Source organism: Diabrotica undecimpunctata, chromosome 3, assembly GCF_040954645.1.
Source record: "Diabrotica undecimpunctata isolate CICGRU chromosome 3, icDiaUnde3, whole genome shotgun sequence".
Lineage (NCBI taxonomy): Eukaryota > Metazoa > Arthropoda > Insecta > Coleoptera > Chrysomelidae > Diabrotica > Diabrotica undecimpunctata.
In genome coordinates this window covers 60,798,624-60,825,915 of record NC_092805.1, presented here as the reverse complement: position 1 = coordinate 60,825,915, position 27,292 = coordinate 60,798,624, and the positions used below count along the sequence as shown (strand labels likewise).

Here is a 27,292-nt window from a genome sequence, read left to right as displayed (position 1 = left end):
TTCCATGAAATCAATAAAATGTATTACTTTTATTCACCCGTTACTATGGAATTTACATTGTTAGAGCCCAATAGTCAAAACCTATAGCATGAAATTTTGGTCTTTGAGTTTTGGCAATCAATGTAAAGCTCTTGAAATATGCATAAAAACGCTAAATTAAAACTTTTACATTTTACGCTAGCATACCAGGCATGTTATTTTTATTATAATGACCAAATATTAGGAATTATATATAGCCGCCTGGAATCGTTTTCGGAGGAGATTATTGGTGAATACCAATGTGGCTTCAGACCTAAGAGGTCAACTATAGACCAAATACATATGTTAAGAGGTATACATGAAAAATGTGTTGAATATAACATACCTATTTACAACTTGTATATCGATTTCAAACAGGCGTTTGATGGAGTAGATCGACAAAAGATGTTAAATCAACTATCTATGTTAGGGATACCCAATAAGTTGGTTAAACTTATACGAATGACTCTGGAGGGTTCCAAAGCTATGGTGAGAATAGATGGAGATATGACGCAGGCCTTTGATATTGAAAATGGAGTTAGACAAGGGGATGCCTTATCAACAACACTTTTTAATCTAACTTTAGAAGCTGTTGTTAGAAAACTGGATGTAAACGGCTGTATTAATACAAGATCTATGCAAATATGCGCATATGCGGATGATGTTGCCATAATAAGCCGCAACAAAAGGGTATTGAGCGAAAAAGTCATAGAACTGAAACGAGAAGCTGCTACGTTTGGTCTATATATAAATGAAAACAAAACAAAATATATGGAGTGCACAAAATCGAATGAACATGAGAATCTGAAGGTAGACAACCATACCTACAAATATGCCTCCACATTTCCCTACCTAGGCTCAATAATAAATGACAACAACAACATTAGTCAAGAAATACAAGCACGGATTCTTAGCGGTAATAAGTGCTTTTATGCATACAAAGACTTAATGAAAAGTAAGTTACTGAATCGTGAGTCTAAGCTGAGAATCTATAAAACAGTAATTAGACCAGTGGTCACATATGGATGTGAAACGTGGACCCTCTCAACCACTGATGAAAATCAACTAAGAATATTTGAGCGCAAAATACTAAGGAAGATATTTGGACCAACCCAATGCAGCGATAGTTCGTGGAGAATTAAAATGAACCACGAGCTGGATGAACTAATGCAGAGCGCAGATATTGTCAGATTTGTAAAATCACAAAGACTAAACTGGCTTGGTCACCTAGAAAGAATGCCAGATAATCGAGCTGTAAAAGTAGTCCAGAGATGGAAGCCCCAAGGAAACAGAACAAGAGGAAGGCCCCGTAAAAGATGGATAGACGACGTAGAGAGGGATCTTAAAACCATGAACATCAGGCAGTGGCTAAGGAAATTATCCGACAGGGCAGAATGGAAGAACATTGTTAAGCAGGCCAAGACTCACAAAGGGTTGTAGCGCCATTAGAAGAAGAAGAAGAAGAAGAAGACCAAATATTAGACTGCATTTCATTTCAGTTTAAACTTCTACAAGTGTTCCTGATGAGACTTGATATAACTCGAAACACGTGAATTCGAATTGAAATACAATCTTTTGCTTTCATTTTAACGCTTTTCTCTACGTAAAGAGTGAAAAAGATACTGTTTTCAAAGGTGAACTGTAGATGCAAGTCGACATAGAGGGTTATTCCTAGTATCGTTCGATAGGCCCTAATAAGAGGCTTTGAATTTGCGGTTCAAATAATGTCGGATTTTAAGAATAAAGCAGACATTAAAAAAAATTCGAGGGACACCTTTATCTACTAAAACAAACAGTGAAATATAGAACAGTAAAAATCTCTGCAAATGTAACAAATAAACAAATTGAAGATCTCAAATTGGCCCCAACTCTATTAATAACATTAGTGTGATATAAATGACAGAGCAAAAGTTTTTCTTTTTTTAAGAAGTTTTTTTTTAAACAAATTGTCGCTTTCTGCGGAAGATTTTGAACGAGAAACTCTAATTCTCTTTTCATGCTTATTAAAATATTGTCCCAGCAGGGTCAAAGACTTAAGAAACCTCAAAGCAACGTTAGCCATTGTTAAAAAATCTCTAAGTGTCACGGTAACAGAAATATACATCTAAGTTTTACCTAATATCCTCTGGTTGCTTCGGCCTCATCGGATCCACCAAACATCTAGGTAGCAGTCCAATTTCAAACGTCTGTTGATGTTGACCTTTCCACCAGTACAACTCAGCACTACCATCTATAATGGCAATTTCATCGCCCTCTTCAAATTTTAGTTTGCCAGGTTCTTCTTGCCGGCCCATGGCTTTCATTACTGGAGTCATATTCTTTCGAAAGAAATCCTTGAGCGAAGCGAAGGTGGGACGATCTTGAGGATTTTTCGCCCAGCAACGGAGAAGAATTGTGTAAATTGGCGGTGGACAAGCTTCGGGAGCGGATAGCCGTTCGTTTTCTTTTTCTATCTTACGCAGGATTTCAGAACCTGAAAATGAATTAAACTAGGTATATAAATATCACGTTAATTATGATTATTATTACGTAAAATCACAGTCAATGGGACATGGGACATAAATAGATACAAAAGAGAATAAAACTGGAAAATGCTAGAAAGAATGGAAGCGAGCATTAGAAGCAAAGAAAATAAAAAAGACAGAGGTGCACCGTGGAGTTATACAAACATTTGTAAAAATAAAACCTAGTTATTTTAGGGGATGTAGCAGTAGAATCAAACAGATGGGAAAAATATTTCAGACTTATAAAATGACATGCAGAAAATAACAATAACATAAATAAAACGAATACAGGAAAAAACCAAGAACAAACAATACAATACCCAACAAAAGAAGAGATAAAAGAAGTAATAAAGGAAAATTATAAACACACAGGGGAAAGCAAATTGTCGGCAGATATATTGAAAGAATAATTAAGATAAATCACGAAAGTAGAAATGCGAAGATTTCTATTGACGAAACCAAAATTCAGATTTTTGCTTTAATCTGTCTTCTATAACTTGCAAGGCAAAACAGACGATGCTAAAGATGCATTTTATCGTTACTTCTTTTGGCGAAAAAGATTTGTTTTCACGTTTAGAGTTTATGTACCAGTCGTTCTGATGATTCCTGCTAGAATGAAATACGTATAAGCGAATATACAGAGCCACTATACGTGAAATCAAATCTTATCTGTCTTTTCGTCTAATAATTAAGATCTTAAGAATAAAACAGATGGGAAAAGGGAAATAAAACAAGGAAAAATTCAAGAAATAGATAGGTAGACAGTCTAATATTATTGTAACTTCCCACTGATTTTTCTGCTACGGTCTTCTGATGTGTACTCCTGATTATCAGTCATCATTAATACTTCAGTGGTCAGAGACGAAAATGCCACTGAACCTCTAAAAATCATACAAACACGCTGAATTCTGCCGACAATATTTATTTTGAGACTCCAAAAAAGATGCAAAAAAGTTTACCACTTTTACCCCCGGGCTTCCCCCTAAAACCACTTGGTAAAACGCAAAAAAATCGATTTACACAGAATCTGTACACCGTAAAAAAATGTTTCAAATAAAAAATGTATCTGAGATAATTTTAAACTAAAATGTTTTAAACCATTTTTTGTGTAGAATGAACCGTTCTCTTAGAAATACCGCTTGAAGCGACCGTCCATTTTGCATGCCAGGTACGCGCACGAAATCAATGTTCAATAAAATTTGTATCAGCTCGACGGTATAAATTCGATATCTTTTGATTTAAGTGACCTATCACAAAAACCAAGATGCGTTTTATAGGTAAAGAGTTTAGCTATTGTATGAAGTTTTTGTATTTTGCGCAAATAAACTCAGATTTTATACAGGTGTTAAATAAACGCTATCTTGCTCTAACGCTCTAAAGCTACTCTCTTTGCCTTTAAAACGCATCTTGATTTTTGTCGATAGGACATTTGGATCAAAAGATTTATAGTTTATTCGTCTTCCGGGTTTGGACCGTGTCATTTGTGAGTGACCCAAAAGTGGGTTCATCTCGACGTTTCGCTACAATTGTATGTAGCTTCTTCAGGAGAACAAAAAAGAAAAAGAAACAAAAGAAAGGAAGATGGGTAGTTAGCAACGGTAACTCAGTTACTCAACGCAACCAGAGGCGAATACTAACTACCAAGATGGGCATTTGGTCACAGTAACTCAACTACTCAACGCAGCCAGAGGTGAAAACCAAATGCCAGGACAGGGATTCACGTCCAACAGCTCAGAACACTAACGCGTCGAGAGGCAGGGAGTGAATCCGACGATTACTCCGCTACCGCTCTATTTATAGTCGCGGTGACCTGTCGTGTCGGGACGTATCGGCACACTCCGTGGCGCGAACGTCAAGAAGCGCGCGCTGGCCAATCATGTGGCTGCATTGTGGTAGCGGGACCGGACGGCGGCTCTAGACTGGGATTCCAGATGGGAGACAAGTAGTATCCTTCCTCTCGATTGATACTACTTGTCTCCCATCTGGAATCCCAGTCTAGAGCCGCCGTCCGGTCCCGCTACCACAATGCAGCCACATGATTGGCCAGCGCGCGCTTCTTGACGTTCGCGCCACGGAGTGTGCCGATACGTCCCGACACGACAGGTCACCGCGACTATAAATAGAGCGGTAGCGGAGTAATCGTCGGATTCACTCCCTGCCTCTCGACGCGTTAGTGTTCTGAGCTGTTGGACGTGAATCCCTGTCCTGGCATTTGGTTTTCACCTCTGGCTGCGTTGAGTAGTTGAGTTACTGTGACCAAATGCCCATCTTGGTAGTTAGTATTCGCCTCTGGTTGCGTTGAGTAACTGAGTTACCGTTGCTAACTACCCATCTTCCTTTCTTTTGTTTCTTTTTCTTTTTTGTTCTCCTGAAGAAGCTACATACAATTGTAGCGAAACGTCGAGATGAACCCACTTTTGGGTCACTCACAAATGACACGGTCCAAACCCGGAAGACGAATAAACTATAATTCTGACTCTGGCCGTGGAAGCCTACGATTTCATTTGGATCAAAAGATATCGAATTTTTACCGTCCAGCTGATACAAATTTTATTGAACATTGATTTCGCGCGCGTAACTGACATGCAAAATCGACGGTCTCTTCAAACGTTGTTTCTAAGTGAACGGTTCATTCTACACAAAACATGCTTATAAACATTTTTGTTTAACTCAGCTACATTTTTTATTTGAAACCTTTTTTTCTACGGTGTACAGATTCTTCGTAAATCGATTTTTTTAGGTTTTTTCCCCCCTGCGAGGTGAGTTTTAGGGGAAAGTCCGGGGGTAAAGTAGTAAACTTTTATGCATCTTTTTTGGGGTCTCAAAATTAATATTCTCTGCAAAATTCAGCTTGTTCGTATGATTTTTAAAGGTCTACTCTCTGACGACTGGACTATAATATTTGGAAAGCATAGCGTCTTAAGACCTGTTATGCTGAGGTAAAATATTGCTAAATTTAAAATAATTTTAAACTTACTAGAAGGAAAGCTTTAATAAGTTTATCCAGCTTTTTTCGGATTCAAAAAGCTTCAGCACCCTTAACACCAATACTTGTCCTTTTTAGAATATATTGTTATATTTGAATTATTTAAAAAATCAGATACAAAGATAAATTTTTCCAGAATATAATTATCACAATTTGAATACAAATTATCATAATTATTAAAAAACCAATATAAATAGCATTTAAAATATTCTTTGTTCACGGTACGACAATTCTTTATTCAAATATATATATATATATATATATATATATATATATATATATATATATATATATATTATTGGTTATATATATATATATATATATATATATATATATATATATATATATATATATATATATATATATATATAATATGTTTTTTGAATAGGTACCATCCGTTGCAAGATAATTCGGATGGAATTCCCCAAATTAAGAGACTGGGCCGATATCAAGCACAAAATGACTGTACTCCCTTAATGCTGTAACGAATAGTCACCCTTAGTCTTTCGTTACATTAGGTTCAATTTTAAATTCTATCCAAAGTTTAAAGGTACTTTACTAAATGATACAAAGTAGGTGTAGCCAGGTACGTATTTCAATTTTGAGTTGTTAACGATTGGTAAATAAAATTTTGAGCATAATTTTGTATTTAAATTTAATCAGTTAATTGCATTTTTTAATTGTAATTCAGAATTACAAATTTCAAGGTAAGTAAAGCCAGTGTTTATAAGGGATTAGAAAATTTCTTGGAATTTTATTCAGGTAAAGGGATAATGTTTACTTAATATCAAATTATCACTAAATAGGCGTCTGTGAGAAGAACGTTTATTTGAAAAGAATTTCGTTTTTCTTTTGTCGTTCATTTAGAACAGAAGTCAGTGTAATAACTATACATATGAGTGATATAGAAATGATTAGTGACGATGTTCTGTACATTCCTGCCACTATTTCAGGAAGTGAAGACCAGTCTGAACCTGAAAAACGTTCTGGTTATATTCATCTCACACACGATGCAAAGCAAATCGTGCTTAACGTTTACAACGGTAAGTACTCGTTAAAAATACTCTTTAGTTAATCTTCCTAATACCGGGTGAATTTTAAAACGACCAGTACCAGGTTGGGCGACTTCTCGACCCAGTAGTTTGGTTCACTTTTAAGCGCAATGATTCTATGTATCTCATTAATCTTACCATTTTTTTAACTCTTTATTGTCTGTATACTTCGTTTAGTACCAATTCAACAAATTAAAAATCAAAGACAGAAGACAGTCACATTCAGAAACCAGGGCCTCTGGCCCGAGGGTTTACTGGTGGTGCATACAAATTTTTGTCATACTAGTTCGTTATTGCATCTACAACAGTGGCGGCCGGTCAGGGTAGGCAGTGCCGACCCACACCTTTATAGATATTATAGATTTTTTTAATATTTAATTTAATCAGTATTTCAATAATTAATTGCGACAGGTAATCAGTTGATGTCATTTGTTTTTGTGAAATAAAAAAATATATGTGAGATAATGAGATAATAAAGACTAAAATTTATTCATGGTTTTTAAAAGAATTCGACCAATTCGACCAGACTAAATTTTATTCATGGTTTTTAAAAGAATTCGTCCAATCTGAGTGTTAAGTGATCCCTGCGTAGACACTTTTCGAATTGATGATCCGATATCGGAGACATCCATCCGCCTGTGGATTCTTAAAAAGGCACGTTTTGCGTTTTCGGCGAGCCGATCCCAATCTTGACGATTTACTTGTAAAAATCAACGGAATATTAGTTGATTAGCAACCAAATATACATTTCTTTTCATATGAACTTAATTACCAAGTACGGCAAAATTAAATTTGCCGATGCTTCATTTAGATTGGTGATTGGTCGCGAACTGTACATTGCAACCGCGGGATGAAATGTTATTTCATATAAGAACGTAAGTAGTAAAGTGAAGTGATATTAGGTGCACGAACTAGCCTTTCTTTATGTGATTTAATTTTATTTTCTAAATACTGTGATACGTTACGTAGGCCGTAAATAGTTAAAGGTTAAAGGGTTTGACATAGAAGTTTTTTTTTTAATTAAAGTGTAAACAAATTCAGGTAAATTAACCTAAAAAATGCAAGCCATGGGAGAAACTGTAAGTATTGATAAGTCCGATATTGTAAATTATATTTTGCATAATGGGTTTTCATCTATTCCATACGAAGAACAAATTGTTATTAAAAATAAGGGGCGTCCTTTGCCTAAAATGTCCCGGCTTATAAATATTAGTGCAGGTAAGGGAAGTAATAGATCATTTTCAGATAATTGGTACAGCAAGTATTCATGGCTTACCGGGAGTGAAATAAAAAACAAACTTTTCTGTTGGCCTTGCATTTTATTTTCGACAAATAGGGGCAAACATCAAAATCTGTGGTGTGAATCTGGTAACGATAATTTAAAGGAATTATTTAGGGCTTTACATAAACATGATATTTCGAAAGATCATACTTACAGCCAGATTAAATTAAGAGTTATTTGGAAAACAAAATATCTATGTTTCATTAGATAATGCCCAACGTGAAAATGCTATTAAACATAACGAAATTGTAAAAAATAATCACGCAGTTTTACGTCGTTTAACTGATATTGTAATTTTTTTAAGTTGTCAGGAATTATCTTTTAGGGGACACGATAAATCGGAGCATTCATTAAATCAAGGTAATTATAGAGAACTAATAAAAATGTTTAAGAAATACGATTTGGAATTTTCTAATTTACTTTCTGATTCGAAGACATTTAGCGGTGTATCTAAAACAATCCAGAATGAATTAATAGAATCAATTAGTTACAATTTGAGTAACGTTATTGAATCTGAGATTCAGGAAACCATTTGCTTTTCACTAGAAGTAGATGAAACTACCGACATATCATGTCATTCACAATTATCAATTGTTGTTCGATACGCGTTACGTGGTAATATCTATGAGAGGTTTTTAGGTTTTACAGACGTGAGTAAAAACCATAAGGCAGAATATATTTTTGGTGTTTTAAAGGACAGATTAAAATTTTTTGATATCAAAAATAAATTGGTAGGGCAAACTTATGACGGCGCTGCCGTGATGTCTGGTGAATTAAATGGTCTCCAGGCAAAAGTTAAAACTATTGCACCGCAAGCTTTGCGGTGAAATAGTTTTGCGGTGAATGAATTTAGTTTTGCAGGATACATGTAAAAAAATTAAAGAATGTCGTCTTTTTTTTGCTAGTTTAAGCGGATTTGCTTCATTTTTCTCAAGCTCACCTAAACGGACTAATGTTTTAGAACGGTTTGTTTCGAAAAAAATGCCAACAGTTTGTCAGACGCGACGGAATTTTAAATCTCGGTTAGTTTTCACTGTAGCAGATTTTCGTGAACAGCTTTTGGAAGTTTTTAATTTTATTATTGAATGCGACGATTTTGAAAGTGATGATATCTCGATCCGTGAAGCAATCGGTTTGAAAACTTTATTAAATGATTACTCTTTTAACATACTTTTAAATATTTTTAAGAAAGTGTTTACCCAAACCGATTTGATATTCAATGTTGTTCAAAATCAGTTAACTGACATTATTCATTCCAAAAATAGAATAACAAGACTGGTGCAAAATCTCAGAGATTTTCGTAATGATAGTAATTTCCAGTATATACGCAGTGAAGTTTTGGACTCGCTTGATATTTCCGAACCCCAAAAAAAAAAACAAAGGCATGACACAGAAACAGATATCGAAAAACGAGTATATTTTGAAATTTTGGATACTATTATTATGCAAATAGATACTCGTTTTTCGAATTTTGAAGATTTGCACATTTTTGACCTCTTTGACGATTCAAAATTTAAAAGTTACGCCAAAGAATTTCCAAGATATTTATTAGACAGGTTAATTAAAAATTATCCATCATTCTTTAATAAAATAAAATTAGAAAATGAATTAAAAGTTTTATATGCTGATCCAAATATTTTCGGAAGATGGGATAAGTTACAAGATATGTATAATTTTATATACTACAATTCATTACAACAAACTGTTACCGAAATTAATAAATTATTGTCATTAATTCTCTCATTACCACCAACGTCTGCCTCAAATGAACGAGATTTCTCTTGCCCCAAAAGAATCAAAACTTATTGTCGAAATACCATGAAACAAGAGAGAATGTCAAGCTTGTCTCAAATGTCAATAGAAAAAAAACTTTTAAAATCTCTCCAAAACTCTAATAAATTTTACGATGACGTTATAACCCATTTTGCTACTTCCAAACAACGTAGACTTGAGTTAATTTATAAACATGTTTAGGTTCTAAATTTATAGGAAAAAACAAAAAAAAAACAAAAAACAAGAAAACAAAAAATCTCCTATGATGATTTACTTAAGTCTTTATTAGACGGTATACCTATCTGAGGAGACAAAAAATACCTTGCCGATCTTGTCTCTCAAGCCACGAGCCGCCACTGATCTACAAATAAATATGTTCTAAAAAATCCGAAAATTCGATTTCATTTTGACAATATATTTACTAGTAGACATTCTATCGTCCGTGTTATGTTGCTACGCTACGGAAAACTTATTATCTTTTTGTTTGTATCTTTACACCCGTGCGGGCCATAAAGTACACTTTATGCCAGAGCGGACATAAAGTAAACTATTACGTAGTTGGTAACTAAGCAATAAAAACACAATAATAAACTAGTATGACATAAAATAAATTAAGGATCTACGCTGTTAACGCTTTAAACAACCACTGTATAATGACAAATTATTGGCGACGGGTCAACGAAGCATGTTCGTAGAAGTTCGTTTATAGGGTCTATATCTAATGTACTGAATGGTGTAGATGGTGATACTAGAAAAAGAGATACCGCAAACAGGCAACGGTTGGCAATGGATAGGACTGACTGGCGAAATTTGAAACTCGATGCTCTAATATAGAGCTGTAGCACCAATGATAATGATGATATATTTTTTATAGCAAAAACCTTGTTTGCCTTTTTTGTTTTTGTTATCAAAACCCATCGGACTATAAAAAGTTCACCCCAAACCTAAACATCGCCTTATATAACTTTTGCACACTTTTCTTATACCATACAATTTTAAAGTAATTGTTATTATTTGGTTTTTGATAATTTTTGTTGGACGTACCGATCAAACCCATCCATGGATCTTCTCCAAATGTGAACATTTCCCAGACCGTCACCCCAAACATCCAAGTATCAGAGGCATGGCTAAACTGTCGAAACCTTAACGATTCTGGAGCGCACCATGGAAAAGGAACTTTCTTATGTTCTGTCATTACGTAGCAGTCTTCTTCTTGAGGGAGTGCCCGCATCAGTCCAAAATCTCCTATTTTTACCTGTTGAATAATATAATATAAAAATTAGTCTTTGGTAAATTTCACAAGGATCAATTTTAGGTTGATTATGGTTGCAGTATACATAGATATTTCGTGTTTAATCTACTTTAAAATGCATCTTGTCTAAACGTGGAGTAAAATAACAGTGTATCAATCAAGTAACTTCTTAAGTAAGTAACATTTGTAGTTCGATAATATTCGACAGAAATTCACATTCATTCGAAAATAAACAGTGGAAGGTGCGGTTTCTCTAGATATGTCAAATTCTGCATGGTACAGCTTAGTTTGTTTGACATCTGATAATGGAAGATATGACAAGACGAGACACTTTTTTCAGCACTCGCTCAGATATAAATAAATAACTTTGATCTTTTCGTCCATCAAAAATAAAATGTACTGTAAATATTTCTCGCCTCCTAAAGCAGCAGTTACACGTTTAAAAAGTATGCTTAAACAATTATTCGCCATTTAACTTATACTTACTTTATCAACGGCTGACAGCAAAACATTTCTACATGCAAGATCCCTATGCAGAAACCTTTTATTTTCGAGGTAAGCCATACCGTTTGCTACCTGAGTTGCATACTCACAAAGCATGGGAACGGGAGTATGTTGGCATTGTTTTCTTAAAAAATCTAATAGAGAGCCTAAAGGAGCTAGTTCCGTTACCATCATCATCGGCTGAGAAAGAACTACTCCATATAACCTAAAAAAAAAAAAAAAAATAAACTATTGTATTATTTCTTTTACTTAAATAATATGTTTAGGTATATGAGATTAAGCCACAATTGATTATTATATAAAATAACTTTTTATAATTTTTATTTGACGTTAAAGATAACCGAAAAGGTTACGTATTAGGTACGTATTTCCTATCCTTTACTGATTTCATTACAATCAATTGTGGCTTAATCCAATATAAACCATAACATTTAACTTAGAGGTGCCACAAGAAAACGTTTCATAACATTTGTTTTATTATTGAAATAACAATTTTAACAACTTCTGCATAGCCTATAGTTCATCAACCTAAGTTGATGAAAGAGCAGTAATAAATTCGTGGATTATTTAAAAATGTCGCAAATTACAAAATTTTTAGGTTCAGAAAATTTGAAGCTGGGGCATTTTACTTTGCAACGACATGAAAAGTGTCAATTTAACGACTATTGTGTGCATTAATAAAAGTAGAGTAAATTTTTCAGGAATGCTCAATGAAAAGCATTTAAATGTGATGGACAATATATATATTTTTTTAAATTTTACTCAGCAGAAGTCACTTGTCAGTTATGTCTAATGATTGCTAAGAAATTCTCCTCTAAACTTATTTAATTCAATCATTTCCTTCGCGATTTTTCCGTTTGATATGCAATATTAAAACATTTTCTTTTTCATATTTATCTTTTTAGATTTTTGACTCATAAATGAAAACAGAGAGTACACACCGTTTAAATATATTTTTTTAATATTGTGGGTATCTATTATTTTTTCTGTCTATTTATTTCATTGTTAAGTTTTATGATTTGTATAAGTACCTCAAACTTAACCTCAAATCTATTTATTTTCAGCTTTTCTATTTAATTTTGTAAGTATATTCCTCCTGATGTACTTTCTTGAAAACATAATACAGTGGACAATAAAATACCAATTTAAAACTTGTACATTGATTTCAAACAGGCATTTGATGGAGCAGATAGACAAAAATGTTCTAGGTATCCATATTAGGAATATGGAAAAAGTTAGTTAAAATTATACAAATGACTTTGGAGGGTTTCAAGGCCATGGTGAGAATAGATGGAGATATATCACAGAGGCATTTGATATTGAAAATGGAGTTAGGCAAGGTGATGCCTTATCAACAACACTTTTTAATCCAACTTTGGAAGCCATTATCAGATAACTAAATATGAACGGCAAAATTAATACAAGATCCACTAAAATATGCGCATATGCGGTTGATGTTGCCATAATAAGCCGGAATAGAAGGATATTAAGCGACAAAGCTATAGATTTGAAACGGTAAGCCGCTGCATTTGGTCTAAATATAAATGAAAGTAAAACAAAATATATAGAGTGCACAAAGTCGAATCTACATGAGAATCTGAAGGTAGACAACCATACCTACGAATATGCCTCCACTTTTACATACCAAGGCTCAATAATAAATAACAGCAAAAATGTCAGTCAAGAACTACAAGCACAGATTCTAAGCGGTAATAAGTGCTTTTATGCATACTAAGACTTAATGAAAAGTAAGTTACTGAATCGTGAGTCTAAGCTTAGAATCTAAAACAATAATTAGACCAGTGGTCACATATGGATGTGAAACGTGGACCCTTTCAACCACTGATGAAAATCAATTGAGAATATTTAAGAGCAAAATATTAAAAAAGATATTTGGACCAACCCATAATAGCAATGATTCGTGGAGAATAAAAATGAACTATGAGCTGTATGAATTAATGCAGAGTGCAGATAATGTTAGATTTGTTAAGTCACAGAGACTAAACTGGCTTGGCCATTTAGAAAGAATGCCAGATAATCGAGCTGTAAAAGTAATCAAATGATAGAAACCTCAAGGAAATAGGACAAAACGATATAGAGGAAGATCTTAAAACTATGTACATCAGGCAGTGGCGAAGGAAAGCGTCCGAAAGGGCAGAATGGAAGACCGTTATTAAGCAGGCCAAGACCCACAAAGGGTTGGAGCGCCAGCGCCATTAGAAGCAGAAGTTTGCATTGTTATGTTTATTTATATACCTCAAACTTAACCTCAAATCTATTTATTTTCAGCTTTGCTATTTAATTTTTTGAGTATATTCCTCCTGGTGTACCTACTTTCTTGAAGATCGAATTCAACTATTGATTCAGCAATTTTGGAAATATTGTTTTCTCTGGGTAAGTTATCATCACCTTAATTTAATTTAATCTGAACAATTTTACATATTTATGAATTTTTAAAACAATACCTGATTAAATTCTGATGACTTAGAACATGCATTGCTTGAACTTCTTTTATAAAGTCCTCGAAGATTCCTGGTTGACTTAAAGCATCCGCTTTGAGTACTTTTACAGCAACTGGAATAGATTTGCCATTTGGACTCAACCACTCACCTAAAAGTTAAAATTTCTGCTTTTAGCACAAATATCAGTAATAAACTTACGTTAACTTTAATACAAAATACAATTAAAGACAAAAACAGTTATAGGAGAAACATAGCAACTTTCAAAATTAAACAATCAATTATTTTTTATTGGAAGCATAGCTTTCTTATCGCGGGCTACGGAAGGATTGAATTGATCGGTGCGGTGGATCGCGCAGAGGTATGATAAAATAAAAACGACTTCAACGCAATAAAACGACTGTACTCCACACTCTCCGTCCGGCTCGCGGAGATAAGAATACGGCCGGGGTCAGAAAGCCCTGCCTGTCGTAAGAGGCGACTAATGGGTAGGAATAGGGAGGTGGAGAGCCGTCGCCTGAGGTGTCGGGTTTGTAGAAACGCACACGGTCGCTTCGGCGACACGGTCACCGGTCTACACTCCTAGTATCCGAGACGAGACTACTCGTGGGACCACTCTACTCCCATTCCAAAAGAGCCTGGTGAGGTTGAACGAGCTGGGCCCGTAAATACCTCTCCTGACCTCGGTCAGGAGGGGTGTATATACACCGCGCCTGACGGCGGTCAGGAGCGGTGTAGGTGCCCCGGCACGTACCCACCGGGAGATCCAAGAGTGGTAGAGGAGAGATCCTCGGCGGCGACCTGTCTACGTGTGAGGTGGAAATTCCTCCGCCTGCCGAACCTACCCGCCCGTAGTGTGGGAGTAACGGGTAGGCAAGGTACTCACAACACAGGTACTACGGGGAAGGTGGAGCCCCCGCGGGTTGCGTGTGCTAGACGTGTCGTGGTAACCCTACGGGGTACCCCCACGGGGGGACCCACGGGACGTCTTTGGCACGCGCCCCGTGGCACCTTCACTTTGGTGTCGGACTCGTAGGGGCAGAGGTTTCACTAACGGGCGTATGCCGAAAGGCCAGGTAGCCCAGGGTCCTGCCAATTCTTTAATTGGAGGGCACGCCATTTATGCCATGTACTCCACACTACGTGGAGTAGTAAACGTAGTCCCATAAAATAAAATAATCTATAATGTAAAAATGAATCGCAAAATGTGTTGGTAAGCGCATAACTCAACGCATGGACCAATCTTAACAATTATTTTTTTAAAATGTTCCTTGAACTCTAAGGATGGTTTTTACGGCGAAAAAAATTCGAATAATTTCCGGGAAAACCCTAAAACAGCCCTTTTCTTTTTCTCATACAAATATTTTCTAACTAAATGTAGAGTCAATTTGAACTTTATTGCTATTCAATAAAGTTTATATTAAATTACAAGCACTCACTGTTGTCTAAAGAATGTAGGTGTGTTCCTAACGTCGAAGAGTCAATTTGCGCTTTATTGTCGCTGCACAAAGTTTAAATTCAATCAAATGTGTGTACGCGTTCGTGTGTGTGCGTATTCGCGTTGGAGGATCTAATGCGTTCACACAAAAGTGATAATATCGTGAACCCGACCAAATTGAAAAGTCAAAAAATGTAAGAGCTATAGATTTGATTGGCCTCGCAATGTTCTTTCTTTTGTTTTTAGTTTCGTAACGCGACATAAATTGCATCAGTTTTCACGTCGTTGCATCTGTCAAACAAACCGCGTTAAAAAGCGTTTATTATCTTTAATAATTAATTTATTATTAATTTAGTATAATCTATACACATACAACATTGTTTTGACTTAAAGGACTTGACTCTAAGTCATATCAAATTAAAAAAAAAACTAAAACGTAGTGTTATATCCTCTTTGATTATATTCTCTTTCACAGACAAAGTAGAGATTTCACAGACAACAACAACCTTGCTGTTGTACTGCAACAACAACTTGCCGGTGTATATTGGTGTACACACACGTGTTTTTCTTGGATTTTCTGTTACCTTATCTACTCAGTTTTCTTTTGTCAACTTGATAAACGAAACAAATTCTTCAGTTTTCTTCGATTTATTTTTGATTGATTGTTTTATATCGTGTTTTGTGCAAAGTGTTTTAATACCTGTGATTAATATATTCAATATGCCTCCTATAAGACGAAGTAATTTAGGTAGAAAAACCCTAAATGCTACAAACCAAACTAATTACTGATCTAATCATACTGCACAAGAACGTGACGACCGAAATGAACGTGAAAGAATTCGTATATCACGAACGTGGGAAGGTAGAGCGAGAGATTCAACTCATAATCGCGCAAGTTTGAATCCAGCTGCTTTCAATTACGATTTATCAATTTGTCAATAACTACCAATGTGTTACTATTGGATCTATGAACTTGATTTGCTCTCATTGTAAGGCATTGAAATACAAAAATGAAGCCAATGGATTGTGTTGCGCAAATGGGAAATTGATACCATTGGATCCACCACCAGAGCCATTGTACTCATTGGTTTCAGGAATAGGACCAGATTCCATACACTTTTTGTCAAATATCCAACAATATAACAATTGCTTTCAAATGACGTCATTTGGGGCAACAAACGTAGTTCGGGAAAATTTCATGCTAACTTTTAAGGTATGTATTATAGCAGTGATTCATTATTATTTTAGTACACACAATTTCCTTGTTAACTAAGTAAAGATGTGTCATTAACCTTCAGTTCCCTAATCCCCAAGAAATATATTACTTAGTCATAATATTATTTGGTGATACAGTATTAGCAACACTTTTATTATTTTGAAACACAAAATTATTTGATGATAGATATTAGTTACAACTAATTATTACATATTGACATACCTAAGCATATCAATTATTATTTGGTGATTCAAATTAGGAGACATATACTTTTTAGGAACAAATATTATTTATATTTGGTCAAATCATTTTTTTTTAATTTACAGATACAAGGCCAAATATATCATAGAGCAGGTTCACTGTTACCAGTGTTAGATAGCAATTACAAATTTCTGCAAATTTATTTCATGGTTGCGTCATTTCATTGATATGCGTTGTTCACACAACAATTCACTAAAGAGGTCTATTGTAGAACAATTACAAACTTTATTTCATGAGCACAATCAATTAATTATGTTGTTTAAAACTGCACTGGATCTGATGCCATCTGATATTCACAAAATTGTAATCAGAGCTGATAAAACACCTGTTGGCCAACATGCAAGACGTTTTAATGCACCAACTATTGATGAAGTTGCCATTGTTGTAGTTGGAGAAAACTTGGAATCCCGTGATATTGTTTTACATCGTCGGAATGATCAATTACAACGTATAAAGGAAACACACCGCTCATATGACGCACTGCAATATCCCATTATATTTTGGCAAGGTGAAGATGGCTATGATTTCTCAAACAAGATTATAAATTCCATTACAGGTAATTGAAATATTAGTTTAGCTATGGGGATATATTATCAGTCACTATATTATTTTTTTTTAATTTTCAATGTTATGAAAATAAAAATCTCTTTTCAGGTTCTGAAACCAACAAAAAAGTCAGTTCAATGAACTATTATTCATACCGCCTAATGATTCGGGAAAATGAAGACAATCACATACTCAAATGTCGGCGATTATATCACAAGTATGTTGTAGACATGTATGTTAAAATTGAAACGGAGAGATTAACATTCATCAGGTTGAATCAGATCAAACTCAGATCTGAAGAGTATATTCACCTTCTAGATGCGATTAATACTGATGGAAATGCACATAATGTTGGTCGGATGACTATTCTTCCAGCAACATACATCGGAAGCCCTCGACATATACATGAATATACTCAAGATGCCATGTCATATGTTCTTCATTATGGTACAGCAGATTTGTTCATCACATTTACATGCAATCCACACTGGATAGAAATCAAGCAGGAGTTATTCCCTGGGCAATCACCCATTGATCGTCATGATATTACAGCCAGAGTCTTTAGACAAAAGTTGAAATCTTTAATGGATTTTATTGTGAAACATTATGTGTTCGGAGAGACACGCTGCTGGATATATTCTGTGGAGTGGCAGAAACGGGGATTGCAACATGCACACATTTTGATTTGGTTAGTTGAAAAGATAAGGCCAAATAAAGTTAATGCAGTAATATCAGCTGAAATCCCTAATGTAGAAGTAGTTCCTGGATTGCATGAGGTAGTTATCAAAAACATGATACATGGTCCATGTGGAACTCTTAATCAAAATTCACATACTATGGTGGTTGGTAAATGTTCAAAGCGATATCCACGGACATTAAGATCTGAAACAATCACTGGTAATGACGGTTATCCACTGTATCGTCGCCGATCGACAGCAGACAATGGAAGATCAACAATTTTCAAATTAAAACAACAAGATATTGAAATAGATAATCGCTGGATTGTTCCATATTCACCCATTTTATCAAAGACCTTCAAAGCGCACATCAACGTTGAATCTTGGCATTCAGTAAAATCTATTAAATACATTTGCAAATATGTAACCAAAGGGAGTGATATGGCTGTGATTGATATTAATGCAGAGAATTCCAATGATAAAGTTACCCAATACCAAATGGGTCGCTATGTTAGTAGTAATGAAGCAGTTTGGCGAATATTTTCTTTTCCTATTCATGAGAGACACCCTACTGTTGTTCATTTAGCTGTACATTTAGAAAATGGACAAAGAGTATATTTTACAGCACAGAACGCAGTACAAAGAGCTGCTCAGCCACCATCTACTATATTAACCAGTTTTTTTGAGATATGCCAAAACGATGCTTTTGCTCAAACATCGCAATTCTGAAATGCCAAAATATTATACTTGGAATCAATCCTCAAGGAGATTTATACGACGGAAACAAGGAAAACCAGTTCCAGGATATCCAGATGTATATTCTACCGATGCGATTGGTCGAATATATTCAGTACATCCAAGCAATGATGAATGTTTTTATTTACGACTACTATTAGTCACTGTAGGTGGTCCAACATCATTCCAACATTTACGAGCAGTTGATGGTGATTTGTGTGTATCACAGAGAAGCCTGCCAACGTTTGCAATTGCTAGAAAATGACGCTTATTGGGATCAAACTCTCAATGATGCTGTAATATCATCACAAGCTCATCAAATACGAACATTGTTTTCTATAATCATATCTACATGCTTCCCATCAAACCCAAATGATTTGTGGATCAAGTACAAAGATAATATGTGTGATGATATTTTGTATCAAATATGGATTAGAAGGGGAAATCCAAATATACAAATAATCAAACAAGAAATTTACAATGAAGTATTGATTTCAATTGAGGACATGTGCTTGATGATGTCAAACAAACTAGTATTTCAATTAGGTCTGGCCGCGCCCAATCGTCCAATGCATAATGCTTTTAACTAAGAGTTGCACCGAGAAAAACTGTATGATCTCAACACTTTGAAAGAATTAATTCAAAGAAATCTTCCACTATTGAATAAACAACAGAAGTATGTATTTAATACACTTATGAAAGTAACAAATGATAAAACAGGAGGGATTTACTGCTTAGATGCACGTACCGTACAGGAAAAACTTTTTTGATTTCATTGATATTAGCAACAATTCACTCACAAAATAAAATTGCACTTGCATTCGCTTCATCGGGAATCGCAGAAACTTTGCTTGAAGGTGGTCGAACAGCCCATTCAGCACTAAAATTGCCATTAAACATGCAAAGCAACGAAACTCCAGCCTGCAACATTTCGAAGAACTCTGCAATGGCAAAGGTTTTGCAGCAATGTGAATTGATTGTTTGGGATGAATGCACGATAGCACATAAAAATCTTTGGAGGCTTTAGATAGAACCTTACAAGATCTACGGAGCAATCATAACCCATTTGGTGGTGCAATGATTTTATTAGCAGGAGATTTTCGTCAATCATTGCCAGTGATTCCATGATCAACGCCAGCTGATGAACTCAATGCATGTTTAAAGTCCTCCAATTTGTGGAAACATCTCAAGGTATTACACCTAAGCAAGAATATGCGTGTCGAGTTCACATTAGTAATGGCAAATTTCCTATAGATACCTTGACTGGTTGCATGAACTTTCCTCAAAGTTTTTGTCACTTAACTCGATAAAAAGATGAACTTATTCAAAAGGTGTTTCCAGATGTTGCTCAAAATTACAGAAACCATGATTGGTTTAGCGAACGGGCTATATTGGCTGCAAAAAACATAGATGTAAATGAATTAAATTTCAAAATTCAAGAAAAAATTACCGGCGAATTGAGGATATATAAATCAGTTGATTCGGCTACTAACCAAGAAGGGATCCATTTGACAGACTTTTCTAACTACACAGTGTATTTATTCCAGTCACCCTTGTTAAAATTCCATCGGTATCTATTATAGTTACGGATGTAATTATTCGAATTTCCAGACCCACTTTCAGGATGACAGGTCGGTATTGTAAGAAAGGGAATTTGTTACCAACTTTTCTAGAGTACGCAAGCAGATCGTAAGTGGTCTTTAGAAACGAATGTGCTTAACCCTTCCGCTACGGACCAAGTATCGGTTGCGCGTTGCTCATATACGGCGCCGGGAAAATTGTACACTTCGCGATAGAGACGGCCCCTCCGTAGTTTACAGTCTTTATATTGAAGTGGTTGAATCGTTTTTCGTTTGTCGACATTTTGTTTATATTCGTTTTATCGTAGTAGTGGAATGTTTTTTTCGTAAAACTTGAAAAAACGGTATTTAGAAAGTACGGCGCTAGGGTGAGTGATGTGCTGCCGTGTATGTACGGCATCAGTATGGTGTATTTGCGGATCGTAACGTAAGTGAACGGTACTAGTAAGCAAAATGGACAATGTAGAACGTACTGTTACGATTATAGCTCTTCAAAGATGTAAATACTTAACAATGTACGGTGACAGAATCTGAACGATGGAGATTAATTTGCGTAATAGTACGGCGCTCGCTCATCAAAGCTGCAAATAAAAATCGTACTTTTACGGCAACAGTATCGAAAGGGTTAATGTGATACATTTCTTCCCAATGCCCAATGAGATGTTCGATGAAGGACATTGCCAAAAACATTGTTTGAATGTTACTGATAATAAAAAGCAGAATACTACAACATAAAAAATATATCCCACTCTCTCCCACCACAAATACACACACATAAAAAATAGTTTTCTAGGAAATAAGTATCGAGGAAAATATATAGCGTTTTATAGTTTTCAATGAAGTTTGTGTGAAAATACCAAAGAAAAGACGATGAACTTGGTTAAATAATAAAAGAGGTCCGGTACGCATGAAAAGACAATTACTTCTGTATCTTACTACAGACTTTCTGAATTCCTCTCGTAAACTATCTTCCTACAATATTATGATAACACCAGGACTTTTTTTACTGTTCAATATTGTCTTTTCTTATTCATATTTGTATAAAATATGCAAAAAACAAGCCTATTTTAATCTAAAACTGATGTAAAACAAAGGAAAGTAACCAATGTAACTGATATACCAGACGCCAGACCCCTGATTATTTCTAATCTCTAGCTAGAGGTTTTCCCAGTCGCATACCAGAAATAGGCTATTTTTTATAGAGTTGAAAAAATAATATTAATCATGTAAGCAATTTCGTTGGAATTTTAAAATTCCTGCTTGCGTCAGAAATGATCTAATACTGGACATAACTTTAATACGTTAAAATTTAATTGTCAGTGTTAATAAATACATAAGATCCGATTATATTTATATCAATTAAATTAAAACAATTTTTTAATGTAATGTGATGTAATATATTTTACATTTAAAAATTTATTAAAAGATTTTGAGGCACAATAAAATAAAATTATATAACACACACTATTTAAACCAATCCAGTCCAAGTTAACATAATACATTAAAGCTATTATTGAATAAACTCGTTTAATTTGAATGATTTGCAACACTTGAACTCTTGAATCAACAGTTGACGCAGTTTTTCTATATTCTAATTTGAATAAATCTGTTACTGCACCAGTTACACTTTGTTATCAACTTAAAGTAGACCTTGTTATAAGATTTAGGTTAGGATATAAATTATTAAGGATATTATCTGTTTCTTGTTGCTTCTATCCATATCACCAAATATGAATACCATTAAAATCTCAATGAATTCTTTTTCAGATAAAATTGTGCGGATATAATAAAGGACTCCGGCACTCTTCTTATGTAAAAGTGGTTTCTTATGTAAAAAATTTCTATGCACGCCAATAATGAATATCTTCTTCTTCTTCTTCGCGGGACTAGGATTACTCCTGTTTGTCTGCCTCTTATTCTGTTTCAGTCGTTGTTGACTGTACATTATCTTTCTACCTTTTTGACGGCATTCCAACGGGTCTTCTGCTATACGGCTTGTTGTTCTTACAGATGTTCGCTAATCTATCTGGTCCCATTCGGTTTACATGTTCGTTCCAGTTTTTTCTTCTTGTTTTTATCCACCTGTTAATATTTTGAATTTTGCATTGTTCGCGTATACTTCTGTTGGTTTGTCTGTCTCTTAATGATATGCCCGCTATTGATCTTAATACTTTCATTTCGATATTGTTGATTTGTTGTTTCGTCTTTTTTGTATCGGTCCTTGTCTCCGCTGCATACGTTAGGGTTGGTCTTACTGTTGTCTTGTATACTTTCATTTTGCTTTCCGTGGTCAGATATTTGTTTCTCCATATGGTTTCTCGAAGGCAACCACTTACTCTTGTCGCTTTTGATGCTTGCCTTGTGGTCTCTGTTCTTATATCCTTGTCACTAGTGATCTCTACTCCTAGGTAATTGAATTTCATTACTTGTTCTACAATTTTGCCGTCTATTTCTAGTTTGCATCTACGCGGCTCTTTACTGATCACTATACATTTAGTTTTTTCTACTGATATTATATTAAGTTTGTTTGCTGTGATATTGAAGGTGTGGAGTTGCCTTTGTAGGTTATCTTCGTTATCAGCAATTAGTACTGCATAATCGGCATAGCATAGTATCGTGCTTTTATGCGCTCCCATGTGGTATCCGTGTCGTTTTCTTACTTCGTGAATTATTTGATTCATCACCATATTGAATAACAATGGGCTGAGCGAGTCTCCTTGGCGGATTCCTCCTTTTAGTTCTATGCATTCTGTTTTCCCTATTGGCATTATAACTCTGGTCTTGTTGTTCTCGTTAATTTCATTAATTGTCCTTATTATCTGATGGTCTATTTGTTCAGCTTGTAATAAATTTAAGATGGCATTTCGCTTCACCCTGTCAAAAGCACTTTTTAAATCTACAAAGCACATGTATGCTGGTTTTCCATATTCAATAGACTTCTCTATTATTTGTCTGATAATAAAAATTGCGTCTATTGTGCTCCGGTTCTTCCGGAAGCCTTGTTGTTCATCTGCCATGTTCGCTTTTTCCTCGATTTTATCTTTTATGACTGCCGTTAACAATTTTAATGTACTATTCATCAGACTAATGCCTCTATAATTTTCAGGATTTCTCGAGTCTCCCTTTTTAAGTATCGGTAGCAGGAGACTTTCCTTCCATTCCGCTGGTACTACTCCGGTATTTATTATATCGACGAATAATTTTAGGAGCCATTTGCGTAGTGTTCTCCTCCATATTTTAGCAGTTCATTGTTTATCTTATCAGGACCAGGTGCTTTTCTGTTTTTTAATATAAAATTATAATAATAATAATAAAATAATAATAATGAATATAAAATTTATAATTGTATATCAATAAATGCGCAGTATCCAACTCTTAAAAACCACCAAATTTCATTTTTATAGCTCAACCAGTTTCAGGGCAATAAATAAATCGTTAGTTTGTAAGAAAAATTTTAACACCCCGTATATCTGAAAAGGCATATCTCCATTTGCGGGCATACGTTTATATAGGAAACTGTCATTATTTTTCATGAAGAATCACTCCCTGAAATGAGTTACACGTATTTACTAAAACTGTATATTTTACAATAATTATGTATTATTCAAAATGAATTTAAACAAAACAAAAGTCATGCACTCCGAAGACACCGTGACAATAATAAACGATAAAGTTATAGAAAAAGTTGAAGAATATATATACATAGGACAAAAAATAATACTAAATAGGGAAATTCAAACTGAAGAAATAAAAAGAAGAAGAAAGTTAGCTTGGGCAGCATTCGGTAAACTGAACTATATACTCAGAAATCAACAAATTCAATTACATCTTAGATCTAAAGTTTTTGATGCATGCATTATTCCGATATTAACTTATGCGGCACACACATGGACAATCACAAAAAAGAATATGAATATACTTAGAGTCACTCAACACGCGATGGAAAGAGCAATGCTAGGTATATCACTTAAGGACAAGAAAACAAACACATGGATAAGACAGAACACATGGATAAGACAGAAAACCAAAGTCACCGATGTGGTGCAAAAATCATTAAAATTGAAATGGGAATACGCTGGACATGTAGCTAGGAGCGATCTAAACAACTGGCACAGATCAATTTTAACCTGAAGACCATACCAACACAAAAGACCCAGAGGCAGACCTCCTATGAGATGGACAGATGATCTGAAAAGGACTGCCGGGAAAAATTGGCTACAAGTAGCGTACAATAAAAAACAATGGAAAGGAAGACTTGAAGAGGCTTATGTTCAGATGTGGACGTGAATGGCTAGACGAAGAAGAAGAAGATGTATTATTCAAAAGTACTAAAAATCAACACTTTGAACCTCTGTAAATCAGAAACAATTGATTTCTTTTTCATTGATTTCAAGTCTTGGCGCATGGATAACTTGATCAGCATGACCAAAGCTACCTCTCTGCAAAATTTCAACAAATTTAGCTGAAACCACTTTTACATAAGAAAAGTACTTTAGCTATAACTCCAAATGTATGGAATTTAAATTTAGGGAATATAACATAAAAACATTCAGTACTTTTAAGGAGTTCAAAAAGAAAAAAATATACAGGGTGATCCAGTTGAAATAACAAAGTTAATTATATTTCTAGAAAAACGGAAAATCTGACAACGATGTAAATTCTACTATAAGAGTAGTATTATTACAAAACCCTAACAATCCAAAATTTATAACAAGGCTTGGTAAGTCACGCAAGTCATTGCTGAGATAACTGTTCCATAATCCATACTTAAAACTCACTAGTTATAAGATTGTTACATTGACACATAAATATCAACATCTTTTATTTTGTAACTATGCACTGTTTTAAGGTTTTTTTTTAAAATGCATTATATAAATACTTGTGAATACTGAATTTGTGTTTATGTTTATCTTAACAGATAGTAAATTTAACATTAAAATGTATATGCTACATTTCTCAGTAATACTGTTTGGTATTTCCAATAATTAAATACTTCTTTAAACCAATTAAATCCAAAATGAATAAAGTTACTATGTGTACAAAAATATATTGACAGCTTACAAAAACTATTTAACCTTCGTGGTTTTTATATTAGTATTCTCGCAATGTATGTTAAATGTTTGTTAGTTAATATCAATAACAACGAAGCAATGTCTACTTATTTGTTAGTATTCCCATTAGTATTCATTTTTGATAATCACTACAACATTTTTAATGTTTACATAATGTATTCTTTAATAGCAAGCTAATTTAATTATTATTAATTATAGAGGTTATCAGTGACTTTTAAACAAAAGTGTCACTTTAAATTAACCAGTTCTGATATAAAAATATGTTTACTTATAAACTTCAATTTACATTACATTTACATTACATGATGTCCCTATTACATCATTGCGAGTTTCGCATTGAAAGGTATAACCTGTTATTGTTTTAAAATAATTTTTCTCTTAGTGGTGCTTCGTTTTATAATAAGTTGTTTAAAATTTTGCTGATACCAAGTTGCAGTATAATAAGCATCACGCTTTTCAATATCGTAAGTCTAATTTTTTTTATTTCTTTTTTTAAGATTTGATTTGGCCCAATTGAGAAAAAAACATCAAAGACAATCAATTTCATTGGAAACGAAAATTGCAATTTTAGATCGCTTAGGAAAAGGAGAAGAATCTACGGCAATTGGAAAGCATTTTAATTTAGGCGAATCAACTGTACGAGCAATTAAGAAAGATTGCTATAAAAAAATCTATAATTTCTGGTACTAAATTAAGCGCCAAATTTTCATCTTACTCAAGGGATGTGTTATTAGAAAGAACACAAAGAGCCATCGCAATTTGGATTGAGGAACTAATTCAAAGAAGAAATCTTGTAATTAGTAATTTAATCCAGGAAAAAGCTCTTCAGTTTTATGAATTAATGATACAGTCAGAGCCACCAACTTCCACTTCCCAAGCTGTTATAAAGCAAAAATATTTCCATAGGAGCTATTAAGCATTTAACGCTGATGAAACGGGACTGTATTGGAAGAAAATGCCTAACCGTTCTTACATCACAAAGGATGAAAAAACAACTGCAAGTGAACAAAAAGCAAGTAAAGATCGAATAATATTATTACTTTGTAGCAATGCATCAGGAGATCGGAGGTTGAAACGCTCTTAGTAAATAAATCTCTTAGACCACGTGCTTTAAAAGGCAAAGATTTAAAAACAACTGCCAGTGCATTGGATGGCTAACAAGAAAGCCTGGGTGACGACAGCTATTTTTACAGAATGGTTCAATAATTGCTTCGTGCCAAAAGTAGAAGCCTATATGAAGGAAAAATCTCTCGATTTTAAAGTTTTATTAATTATCACAGGATGACAATACAGCAGGTCATCCATACTTAGAACATCCAAACATTAAAATAGTAATTCTTCCGCCCAATACAACAAGCCTTATTCAGCCATTAGATCAAGGCATAATTGCAACGTTTAAAAAATATTACATAAAGGTAACTTACAAATCCATCATGAGTAAACTAGAGAATAAGTCATTAACAGTAAAAAAAGTGTGGAACCAATTTTCTATTTTTGATTGTTTGATTCATGTTGTATCTGCTTCCGCTCAAATAAGACCAAGAACTTTAAATGCCTGTTGGAAAAGTTTGGCCAGCATGTGTAATAAGCTATGCAATCATTCAAACATCTACACTATCAGATGAAATAATTAATTTGGCACATGAAATTGGCGGAGATGGTTTTAATACCTTCAGCCACAATGATATAGATGAATTGCTTGTGGATGATGCATTAAGTGACCATCATATTATTGATCAAACTTTAGATCTAACTTTGGATTGCGTCGTGAGTCTAGAAGATGATAATGATGAGGAAGAAAAACCAACACCCCTCACTGCCAAATTAATTCGAGAAGGTCTTCAATTTTGCAGTAATTTAGAAAATCATTTTCTTATTAATGACCCCAATTCTGAACGAGCGTTTAAATTACAACGTAAGCTGCAGAACTGCATGCC

General features: G+C 34.4%; 1 protein-coding gene across 3 annotated transcripts in view; it reads right to left on the bottom strand.

Moving 5' to 3' along the window:
• Ack (activated Cdc42 kinase) overlaps positions 1–27,292 on the bottom strand; it is an 81,349-nt gene that overhangs the window by 50,042 nt on the left and 4,015 nt on the right. For all 3 annotated transcript variants that reach the window (XM_072525984.1, XM_072525986.1, XM_072525985.1), the window contains exons 4-7: positions 13,837–13,981; positions 11,354–11,576; positions 10,660–10,870; positions 2,134–2,491 (exon numbers count right to left, since the gene is read on the bottom strand). In XM_072525984.1, the coding sequence (XP_072382085.1) occupies positions 2,134–2,491; positions 10,660–10,870; positions 11,354–11,576; positions 13,837–13,981 (937 nt within the window). The remainder of the gene's footprint in view (positions 1–2,133; positions 2,492–10,659; positions 10,871–11,353; positions 11,577–13,836; positions 13,982–27,292) is intronic.